This window comes from Chaetura pelagica, unplaced genomic scaffold (assembly GCF_000747805.2).
Source record: "Chaetura pelagica isolate M959 unplaced genomic scaffold, ChaPel_1.0 scaffold72, whole genome shotgun sequence".
Lineage (NCBI taxonomy): Eukaryota > Metazoa > Chordata > Aves > Apodiformes > Apodidae > Chaetura > Chaetura pelagica.
The window spans coordinates 811,846-823,916 of NW_009952560.1; the positions used below are offsets into that span (position 1 = coordinate 811,846).

The 12,071-nt window shown below is 39.5% G+C and overlaps 1 protein-coding gene across 1 annotated transcript in view; it reads left to right on the forward strand.

The window, feature by feature from the left end:
* Nucleotides 1–12,071, forward strand: part of SYNRG (synergin, gamma) — a 34,345-nt gene that overhangs the window by 4,674 nt on the left and 17,600 nt on the right. The window contains exons 5-13 of the mRNA XM_010009041.1: nt 395–506; nt 2,610–2,834; nt 3,981–4,058; nt 4,763–4,959; nt 5,725–5,970; nt 6,992–7,128; nt 9,812–9,930; nt 10,103–10,165; nt 11,960–12,065. Of these exons, the coding sequence (XP_010007343.1) occupies nt 395–506; nt 2,610–2,834; nt 3,981–4,058; nt 4,763–4,959; nt 5,725–5,970; nt 6,992–7,128; nt 9,812–9,930; nt 10,103–10,165; nt 11,960–12,065 (1,283 nt within the window). The remainder of the gene's footprint in view (nt 1–394; nt 507–2,609; nt 2,835–3,980; nt 4,059–4,762; nt 4,960–5,724; nt 5,971–6,991; nt 7,129–9,811; nt 9,931–10,102; nt 10,166–11,959; nt 12,066–12,071) is intronic.

Genomic DNA, 12,071 nt, shown 5'->3' on the forward strand with positions numbered 1-12,071 from the left:
AAATGAAATAGGCTTTTGAAAAATAAAACAACCTGATGTGTAATATTTGGAAGCAGATTGAGTTTCTGGAATGGAGAATGGTTGGTTGGTTGCTTGTTAAGTTTGTGCAAAATTTTGGACATTTGTAAGGGCTCTTACCTGCAAGAACAGAAATAACTGAGTGGTGTTTGTTCCTTTGCATAAAACTATGCCTGAAGCCTGAGAAACACTATTATGGTATAGTTTGCAAAGAAAAAGGCTTTCTAAATGTGTTCATATGCCTCAGGAAGGCACTGCTGGAGAGGGAAGGGAATCTAACAGCAGGCATTGCTACCTTTTTTTACTGAAGAAGTGTGGATATTGAAAGAAAACTGACTTTTGTGAATTTTTCAAAATGTGTTCTGTGGTGTTTCAGACAGGTGAAAAAAGCAGGGATGATGCTTTGGAAGCCATTAAAGGAAATTTAGATGGTTTTTCTAGAGATGCTAAAATGCACCCAACACCAGCATCACATCCAAAAAAGCCAGGTTTGTAATTTTTCTCATCTTCCAACAGAAAATAAAACTCTAATGTTTTAAATTTTCAGCAAGGGGGAACTAATTGCAAGCAGGATTTTTATTTGGTGGTACAAAGTGAGTGGATTCACTGTTTTGTAAAATAAAGTCTTGGGGTTATGAGGGTAAAATTGGATATCAGCTTTTTTTAGAAGACTTGAGAGCTTTAAAAGAAAGCTTAACGTGGTGTGCTTAATGTGAAATGTGGAAACTGATAATGCACTTGTTCTTTTCTAGTCAAAGCATTAATTAATGTTTTGCAGAGTGCTTTTGAAGCTGAGAAGTGCTGTACAAGTGCTAAGAATGATCAGAACACAGTGTAGTGACTGCAGTGTACTGTGACATCTTACTTGTGCTCCACTGCCAGGGCATGGTCAAACCAAAGCCTTCTGTATCCTCAGTAATTACTCCCTTTGTACAATGGCTACTCAGGCTTTCCTGTGAGTTGTAGTAGAGTTTGTTCTCTGTCTAGCCTGAAGCAAAGCTTATTTAGGCAAGCTTTTTCCTGTATAAAATTATTTGCTCTTTGATAATGCAGAATTTACAGGTGGTTCCTGACAACATTCTTTGTCTGCAGATGTGCCCACCCCGCATCAAGTTCTGTTAAAAGGAGTAACCATGCAAGGGATCCAACAGCAGATTGTGTCTGCTGAGACCTTATTACTGAGTTTTTGAGGATAAAGCACTGCTTGGAGCCAGAGTGTCCCACTGTGCACAGTTTCATCATGTCCAGTTTGAAGTATTATTTCTTGATTGCTTTGATCCACTCTGTTTAAAACAAATAGAGCACTTCCTTAGCCAGCGTTCAGAGTCAGCTTTCAAAATCTGGGATAGAAGATGCATGGTTGGAAGTGGCTGCTCAGTTCTACCTTATGTGTTTATTATGCTGACATAATAAGTCTCACATTTCTCCCAAATAATGCATCCTCTGCTGTTTCCCCTCACCCATTTGCTGCTTTACCCAGTATTTGCTGCTTTTCCTGCCTTTCCACCCAGAAACCTCTTTCCTCATCGCTTTGTGCGTGTTCATTCCATTGTGTGTTCATTCCATTTTACAGATCATCCCAGATCATCCCATTCTGCTGTATCTGTTTCCCACTCTGCTTTTCTTGATGATGAAGAATTTAGTGACTTTATACAAGGGCCTGTTGAAACTCCCCAACTGGTGCCTCAACCCACCCCTCAGCCTTTTCAGCCTTTCCATTCTGCCACTGAGGCTGGGCAGCTGCTTTCAGAAAAGGCTGTGGTCCAGCCTCTGCCTCCAGCTCAGGCTCCAGTGTTATCCATCCTGCATGGTACAACTGGGCAGGTTCATTATCTTCCTACCTCTGCATCTTCACCCAATACCCATAAAACAGGTAACTCTAAAGTATTTTTTTTTTTATGTATCACCTTCTGTCATAGAGCTACACCAAGCTTTTACTTACTGGGGTTTTTTTTGGTCTGGCTGGAAGAGGTAATACACAGACAATTAAGCAGAAACCTACTGATCCATGGGAAAAGATGGTTTCAGTCCCACTCTTCTTTCCCTTAGAACTGCACTGTAAAAGCAAGTCAGGTGTGGATCTGAAAATTGCTAAATATGCACATGGCTGATCTTAAGTAAATTTAGTCTTGTGTGCTAGATTCTTCATAAGTCTGTGCACCAGAAAAAGATACATTTGGGATGGTGGTATAAAAAATAACTATTATGCTAATGTGGGGCACTTGTGTGCTTCCTGTCTTGAAGGCTAAATGGGTGTTGGTGAGACTAACCTGAAGGATTTTGCAGATGTAAGTAGATATTGGACACTTCTGCTATTTGATGCCTTGATGATTATACAGTGGTGATCCTAATACAGGAAATACTTTCATGTATTTCTTCTCCTACTTGTTTTTGTTGGACTTGTGTATGATGGTAAATGAAGGGCAGAACCAGGTTATAAAAGTGTTTGAACAGGGTGATGCTGTTGGTCTCAGCTGGGATGGATCCTCATCTATGTAACTCGTCAGTGGTGCCAATAATACTTTGAAAGTGTGGAATTGCAATCTGGGTGGTTAATAACAAAACATAAATAATTCCTCCTGTTTATTCAGGCTCTTCCTTGGAGGAGAAAGTCTTAGATAATGGCTCACATGAATGTGAACAAGAGCAAACCAAACTTAAAGCATCTGAAGTTGGGCACAAAGCCTCAGCTACCAGCAAAGTGCATCCCAGTCTACCCATCAATGATTGGGATGTTGTAGGTGGACATGAAAGTGGTACCACTGCTGCAGAGGTGCACAAGGCTTCAGAACAAAACATAGCAGTTGAAGAGTGTGGTGAGCAAATGAAACATTTGACAGAATTTAAATCTACTGAGATGCTGCTTGAATGCTAACACTCTGTACCCTAATTCTAAGGCCAATCCTGCATAATTTTGCTCTGAATGCCTGCTTGAATAATATGTCAGTGCCTCCTGCTCCTTGCTAAAAGTGTAGCAATGTTGATTTTACTCTAAACTTTTCCCACGTGAGTGTATTGCTGTAATCACTTTTAACATCTTTGTTTAATCAGGTCTACTGTTTTACAATATTCTGTCCTCTTTCTTGGGAGCAAAAAAGATGTGCTCTCCAAAGGTTTTTATATGTTTTAATTATTTAAAGAAACTTATTGCTTAAGATTGTCAATGTTGTAGTGGGTTTTCTACTTAGTTTTCTAACTAAGGTTAAAGCCCTTAGCTAGTTAATATGTTTCTCAGACAATTTGCTACTAAAAGTATATGTCAAAAACTGAACTAGATGAAAAAATGAAACAAGCTTTAATTTCCAGTTCTGGATTTATTGGAGCTGACTATTGACTGGTTTTGTTGCATTCCAGATAAAATAGATGCAAGGTCTCTGGTCCATCTTTACTGGTGCTCTTGTGTTTTATTCAAGGGTTACATGAAACATGGGCTCCACTGTAGTCAAGTATGATAGAAAGTACATGTATTCTTTACTGGAGGATGAGAGGAGATGGAGAAGGGAGAGAAACACAATGAAATTTCAAATTATTCTCATTTTGACCAGAGCTCCATCCAAGATGAGCTTAAAACTGCTTAGAAGGGAGATAGATAGGAAGTAAAGCAGTGAGACTGAGGCAGAGAGTCCATGCAGTGGAGAAGGAAATAATCAATTTGCTGTGAAATTTTAAGACACAGTGAGACCTGAGCTAGAAATTAAGAGGGAGGCAAATGAGAAGCTCCTCGTTTCATTATGTATATAACTGCATTCTTGCTGTTACTGCCAAATCATTCTAGTTAATGTTGAAATACATATTCCTGCAGTAGCTGTTTTTCTTCTGAGCACAGTGATTCTTATCTGAAATCTTTGCCTGAAATGCCACATGATACTGACCAACTACAATCTAGTCTCTAAGATCTTTATACTCTGAATCTGTATATCCTAATACAACTGTCTGTCTTTTCCTGAATGGAATGTGTTTAGGAGTTGGAGTGTTCCCTTCACAGGACCCAATTCAGCAAATGATGCCTCCTTGGATTTACAACGACACCTTGGTGCCAGGTAAACAAGAAAGCAGGCAGTTAGCCAAATGGGCAGTGGAAGGTGTGAATGTACCTGTGCTTAGGTTGCCATTTATTGATTAATGCATTCTTCTTCAATCATCAAACAAGTCCTGTGTCTTTGATAGGTTACATATTTATTGTAGCTTTCTCTGCATTTGAAGAAGCACAAATCTTATTCAAGCATTTTAAATGTTTGATCTAGAATTTGTTAGGATAGCAGATTATGCTAGTAGAGGTTGGATTGCTGATAATACTGCTTTCATGGGTAGTTTGTTTTTTGGCATGTCTTGTAATTAAGCAGGCTCATTTCTTAAGGCTATTTATCTTATATATGCAAATAACAGTAAATAGCAGATGAAATACTGCAGTAATTATTGATTACACTGAGGTTTAAATACATAAAGCTGTTATAGCTGTATGTATAATCTGTATGGATTATCCTGCAATTTCATTAAACGTGTTCTGAAATTGAGTATTTTATATAAAATACTTATTTGCTTGTGTTAAACTTGTCTGCAAAGGCCATCCAATAACACATTTAGATGAAACACAGTGATACCATACAATGCCAGAATGCTTGCTTTACACTTTTGGTGTTAATAATTTGATATGTTATTGAGTTTGAGATAAAACAGAAAAGCAACCTTAAATTTACTTGAAAACAGCAGTTGTCACTGTCTAATGCTGGTTCACTCTTAACAGAGTTGTATAAGAAAATTTTAGAAACCACTTTGACTCCTACTGGAATAGATACAGCTAAGCTCTATCCCATACTGATGTCATCTGGATTGCCCAGAGAGACCCTTGGGCAGATTTGGGCCTTAGCCAACCGAACCACCCCTGGGAAGCTCACCAAGGAGGAGCTCTATGCTGTGCTGGGGATGATAGCAGTGACTCAGGTACGACTGATGCCCTGGGGACAAGGCACAAGGCCACTTCACTCAACTAATCTGCCTTACGTTGTGTGTTGGCACCAGTGGCTGGTGTCTCACACCTGTGGTAAAGCACCACTTCTGTTGAAGTCTGGAGGAAAAACTCCCCTTGTAACTTGAATGGGATTATAATTTCATTCACTGTACTTACATTGCAGTTACTCCTTTCTCTCGTGTCAAGTGAAAATAGTTCTCAGATATACCTACCAAACACGTGTATGTATTTCTACTAGAAAACACTGTTTTTCTCTTGCTATAGAGACATCTGTTTTCCTCCAACTGTATGAGTCCTGTATCCCTTAGTCTGCAAATGGCTTGACTTGCTTCCATTCTTTGTCAGTTGTATCATCTCTTAGCAGCTAATTTCTAAGTACCAGCCCTGTATACGAAGTAAGACAAGAGTATCTTGAGTGACAAAGACCAAAGCTGAGGTGCCTTGTGGGAGGGTGTGTAGGAAGGATGATATGGCACCAGGTTCAGCACAGCTTTGCTTGCTACTGCTTACCAGGTTGGCTTACTAGGAGCCAAACAAGATTGCTGTCAAACACAGGGTGTGGGATGTGATCCACTCATTTATGCTCTTGACAACATGTTTTGGTTCAGGAGGTTTACTTGAAGCTTGAACATTTCCCTGCTCTTTCATTTATCCAGGAATAAAAGCTAGAAACTGGAATTTTTGTTTGCCTTTTAATTGATGTGTCCATGGTTGTCTTTGCTTTTCTGCCTTTACAGAGAGGAATACCCGCAGTGAGTCCTGATGTGTTAAACCAGTTTCCAGCAGCTCCAGTCCCCACGTTGACTGGTTTTCCCATGCCACTGCCTGCCATGAGCCAGCAGCCCCTGCTGCCCGCGGCACCACCCGGCTCAGTGCCCCTCAGCATGGGGCCGGCCGTGGTGGGACTGAGCATCCCGGCACCAGGGGGTGGAGCTGCCCCACAGCCCTCGGGAGGCTTCCTGCCCTCCTTCCCACCTGGCCAGGTCAGCTCCCTCTTCTTGGTGAGACACTGAAACAGGTTGCCCAGGGAAGCTGTGGCTGCCCCATCCCTGGGAGCGTTCGAGGGCAGGTTGGATGGGGCTTGGAGCAACCTGGGCTGGTGGGAGGTGTCCCTGCCCATGCAGGGGGACTGGATCTAGATGATCATTAAGGTCCCTTCCAACCCAAACCATTCTGTGATTCTTGCCTGGCACATCTCCACTGTTCTGCAGAGAGAATTAGTCTGGCTGTTAAAGATGTGTAGTAACAACAGACTTTAGGTCAGGAGCAAAAAAAAAAAAAATTGAGCTGAAATCTAGTAGGTGATGTCTAAAAAGCATGAAGTTGTGCCACTAAGGATGTCCTTTCCTTTTTTCCTTTTCTTTCTGGTGGCATTAGAAGAGGTACAAAAGCTTTCTCCATTACAAATTAATTGCATTGAAAGAGGGTTTTAGTTGTAGTTAGGATTTTGTGATAAACCTGAAATGCAACTTTAGGTTATACTAAACAACAGACTGGCTGGTAAAATAACTCAGAGTTTTCAGGGTAAGCTGGGAACGATTAAAACCTTTGGCTTACAACACTAAGTCATGTAGGGGATAAATTCTGCTGTTTGCAGGTATGTTTCATCCTTTGGAAGGTATTTCTTCTGATGCTGTTGCTGTGTGTATTGATTTTTACATTATTGATTGATTTAAATTATTAATATTTGTCCTGTATTGAAGGTATTACCTGGCTAACATCAATGATACATTTAATATGGGAGTTAGAGTAGGATATTTTATTCTACTGTTCTTCTTGCATCCTTCTTGTAATCCTTGTGTGTGTTCTGAGTTGGGTGAAGTGCAGGCAAAGTGGAACCACTGACCATACAAATTTTCTGTGCTAATGTTGAAAGGTTTTTTCTGACTTTTGCTTGTTTTTTTTTAATTCTTAAGTCAATCTCACTGCTCTGAACTGCGTTCATGCTATATGACAATTTGTGAAGACGAAACTATAACAATTTACGTGCTGTTTGTAATTCAGGTAGTGAAACCAGAAGATGATGACTTCCAGGAGTTTCAAGATGCTTCAAAGTCAGGCTCACTAGATGACTCTTTCACTGAGTTCCAAGGGGATGTAGCTGGCTCCTCCAAAGCAGCCAGTTCACAGCACCAGAGCAGGTAGATCTTTGGTTCCTGCCCCTTCAGTATTTTCAAACTCTTTTTAAGATACGAAATATTTTCCTCTTTTGTGGTTAGCTTTCTAGCCTGTAATTTCCTGGTCACCTGACTTCTTCTCTGACAACTTCTTTTGAAGGTTGTTGCAACTACAATTAGGCTTTCTGAATCAAAAATTACATTTGCTGTACCAGAGGTGATTGGCCGTTCTTTGACATTCTAGTCATCATGCTGAGGTAAATCACATTTACAAGCTCTGGAGAGAGGTTTGTAAGTGCTTATACTGCTGCACAGGCAATTGAAAGTGACTTCATACTGTGCATTCTGGGGAAAATCTTACCCAAAGCTATTCAGAAAAAGTACCCAGGGACAGAGAAGTTCTGCAGTTAGTGCTGTGGGCTTCCATTATGGGTGTGACCCCATGTTTGATGGAGTTGGTAGAAACCATTTGCTGACATCAGGGTCTTTCTTCAGACCCTGGATATGGCCCCAAAATCCATGCAAAGAGCACGGTGTTGTATTAAAGGACTGAGCACAACAGCAGAGGAGCATCTTGTTATTTCTGTCATTTCTCTGACCAGTGCTTAAACTTTTGATAATTGACTACAAATCTCGATTGAAATCTCGTTCTGTCTTGGCTTTTCATTTGGGACACTGCCAACCTGTAGTTCCAGATCAGGCAAATTTTGTGTAACAAAATCAGTAAGCATGTTTACTGCCTTTGAGAGTTTGAAATCAATCTTTTGAAGTCCTGTGATGACAAAATTTCAGTGTTGTTGTTTCCTGTTACTGCACATGGCAAACTTGTAAATACCTCCCAGGTGTCTGATTGTAGACACGCACCTTTTCCGTGTATTCAACAGGCTGTTGTCAGCCTGGAGAAGAGAAGGCTCCAAGGAGACGCTATAGCAGCCTTCCAGTATCTGAAGGGGCCTACAGGAAAGCTGGGGAGGGACTTTTGACAAGGGTGTGTATTGGTAGGACAAGGGGTAATGGTTTTAAGCTAGAAGTGGGAGTTTTAGATCAGACATTAGAAAGAAATTCTTTAGCGTGAAGGTGCTGAGACACTGGAACAGGTTGCCCAGGGAAGTTGTTGCCCCATCCCTGGAAGTGTTGAAGGGCAGGCTGGATGGGGCTTGGAGCAACCTGGTCTGGTGGGAGGTATCCTTGCCCATGCAGGAGGGTTGGAACTTGATGAACTTTAAGGTCCCTTCCAAACCAGAGTTTTCTATGATTCTGTGATTCTTAGTTGCACACAGAACTGTACGTTACGGTGCTGTGTGCATCTCAAGAGGCTGTTTTAAGTAGATCTTTATTTGTGTGAAACTTCATTTTGCAATTAATGCTATTCTCTTACTGAAACTTTGAGCAGAAAAATTGTTTGTAAATTCCACAACAGAAAGTAGGAGATCATAAAAAAAATAATAAAAGGGATGTTTCTTTTTCTGCAGCAGTTCCCTTTATTCAGTTGTAAAATCATTCAGTTTTGAACAGAATGTTACAATGAGCTATAATGTAATTGCTTATGGAGCTTTATTTTTTAAAAAAAGCCATCTGTAGAGTACAGATGATTAACCATTGCATTTGCCAAGATTGCATCTCTAATAGCCTGTTTTGCAGTGATGTGAAATTTAATTATGTTACCATAAGCTATATTTTTTTGACATTGCACTGTCTGTCTGCAAGCATCACAGACCCTCAGTAGCATGTGTGGGGAAGTGCTACGTTTGTGTGTTGCTTGTAGGCTGCTGATAAGGAGATTTAAATGGCTCTGGAAAGATTCTTCCTTCAGGCCAAAGAATGCCATAGAAATTCACGTTTTCAATGTGCATAGAATTGAATAATATAAACTAAGAGGTAAAACACATCATTCATATGTAAAGGATGTTGCTCTGTAGAGCTGCCAAGGTCTGATAAGGGGACTGGTGTGGAGGGCAAGCAAAGCTCTTGCAGAACCTCTGCTAAATCTTGCAGCAGTTGCTGACATGGTGTTAGATTTTTGTGGCAGTTTTACTATATAAAGTAGAGTGTGTTTATGTGCAGAAAGATTTGCTCGTGTATGTATGGACTAATCCTTGTTGTGCTAAGGAAATAGCAACCTGAACTCTCTGATTTGCACTGACAGAAATTCAAAGTTATCCTTTTGTACTGTGCTGCTGCTTCTCTTAATTTTGCAATATATAATGAAGTAGAATCAAAAGTAGATAAGCTGGAAGTATGGAGCTGGCAAAATCTCATGCAGTTTTAACTCTTTATCAGGGGGAATTGTCCTTATGCTGCCCTGGGCAAAGCCCTAAAGTGAGACAGCAGTGATTCTTGGGGTGTGCATGTGTGGTTATTCTCCCCTGGGCTAAGAAATTATGTGATGTAAAGTTCTGGTGTGTTTTGTTCATGTTGTTACAAAGGAAAATCAAGAAGGGTGAAAATTGACTTCTGGCCTAAAGAAATATGATTAGGTGAGATAAAGTGCTAATTCACCCATCAGTTGCACAGCTGCCTCTAGATGCTCTTACTCTTAATAGATCCTGAGGTAGTTTTCATCAAGTTCCTGATTAAGAACTAACTCCTTAGGGTACAAGATGAAGTTAACAATTCCAATTCTGTATTCATAGCTCGTCTAAATGAAACCTGGAAATGTAGATTTCTCATCAATAAATTAAAGAACTTTTATCTCTTTTATTTTTAGTGTTCCTTCTTTACTAATGCCACTCCCAGGTAATAAGACACTCTCATCAACTGATAAGTATGCTGTGTTTAAAGGAATTGCAGCTGAGAAGCCTTCTGAAAGTACAGCTACTTTTGGAGGTAAAAGGAAAAATATAGAACCACTGTAAGCAATTTATTGCAATATTTCATAGATCTTGTTTTTTAGATAAAATTAATGTTTTTAACAATCATAGCAATTATTTCATTATCATTTTTATTATAGGAATTCCTAACATCTGAATGTAAATGTTCCTTTTCTTATGTTCACTAGATTGTGGAGATAAGTACAGTGCGTTCCGTGAACTGGAACAACCATCAGACAGCAAATACCTAGGTAAGCAGTGTGGGTTTTGGAGCTGTTTTAACATGTCTTTATGGTCATTTTTATAAGCTGCAGAATTTTCATTGCTAAACTTCTAAAATAGTTTTGCTTTTGAGTTTGATACGCTATTGGAGCAATCTACACATTGTATTTCTAGACAATTGGCATCTCCTTTGGATGCCTTTGAGTTTTATTTTAAAATAACAGCATGGCTGGAATTTGTTCATTTTTAACTAAGGAGTCATATATTCTTAGAAGACAGAACAAGATACTTTTGGACAAAACTGCAACTCTATTTTTAGGGCAGCATTTAAACTTTTTGTAGTCTCTGGTGCTCTAGGAATAAATCTGATCACTTATTTTGAAATTTGCATTTAACTGATTTTGATTGGGAAGAGTGAAACTCAGATGGCATCTGAATTGCAACATGTGTAACTACAAAAGCAGAATCTTCTCTGAGCCTTTTCCAGATCCCTGTCTGACTTGGTTACACAATATAAGTGGTAATCTCATCTTGTTAATCAGATGGTGAAAAACTTTCATATATTATCAGTAGGCAGATTAGAAGATAAACATGTTACTGATTTAACCTGAACTTACACAGAGTTCTGTTAGATCCAGCATTTTGTTCCATTCATAGAAAACAATTTTAGATTTTAGGATAAAGCTGCTTACCTGAGTTCCCTCCTCCTCCTCCATATTTTTCAGATGGAATTTCTTTTTCAGACATTGAGTTTCTGAAACTCCTGTAATTCTTTGTGAGGTTTTCATGCTCAGTACCTCCTCAGGATTAAATACACACAATGAAATGAAATAACATTTTATCTCTTTCCATTCATGTTCTACAATATATAGAAAATTTCTGTATTTGCCTGCTGTCCAGGTCTGACCACTCTTAACCCTTTCACCAGCTTACATTTCTAATGGAAAAGTTTGCAATGCATCAGTAAGTTTAGTTTGCTGTGATGTTTTAGTTTTGATCAGTGAGTAGCAGTTTCACCAATATTTGTACTGTTGCTGGGCCAAGTGAATTGATTTGGAGGGGAGGGAGAATGGAAGAGTGTGTCAGGTACAGTCATGGTCCTTTACTACTATTATAGAGTATTCTTTTAAATCTTGGTTAAATTATTTTAAGGCATGACACTGTGTGATAGCTTAAAAAATACATTTTAATGATGTACTTCTAAAATAGAACAAAATCTGTGTATTGGACACTTGTCTGCAGGTTTGCATCAGTTTGCATCAGAAATTACAAGCACATACATGCTGGTGAATGGGTTAAATGACTCAACATTATCAGCAGGGTTGCTTTTGTCCCAACCCTCTGCTGACACCCCAAAAAAGAACTGCATTTGGGCAATATTTTAAAGGAAGGGAGGGGGAGAATTACTTCTGTAAGAATTGGTGTAAGTGAAATTCAAGACAGCATTAATTACTTGGCAAATAAGGATGAGGTGGGAAAAAGAACTTACCTGGAAGCCGGGTGAGACAGTACTGATCACCTCTTGAAAGTGCTGGTCATGTTGTGTTTTGATATTTACTCAATGTAAATGGAATGGCATCTGACTTTGAGGCTAGTTGAAAGACTTAGGTATTTGCTGGAATGAGTAGTAGAATCGCTGACCTTGGAACTTGTGTGGTTCACAGATGTTGAGTTTGCAGTTCCCGAGGTCTTAATTGAAATCGTTTGCATAAAATCTTCTGACATTGCATGAAATAATTTGCTTGCTTGCATGGCATGAGTATGGTGCGTGTGTTGTCACTGCAGTGTCTCATTGTGGGTTTTTTCATTGTTTTTATTCTCAGGAGATAACCTTGCAGAATTCAAGCCTTCAGGAACCGATGATGGTTTCACAGATTTTAAAACCGCTGACAGTATCTCACCACTAGAGCCACCTACAAAAGACAAAACTTTCCC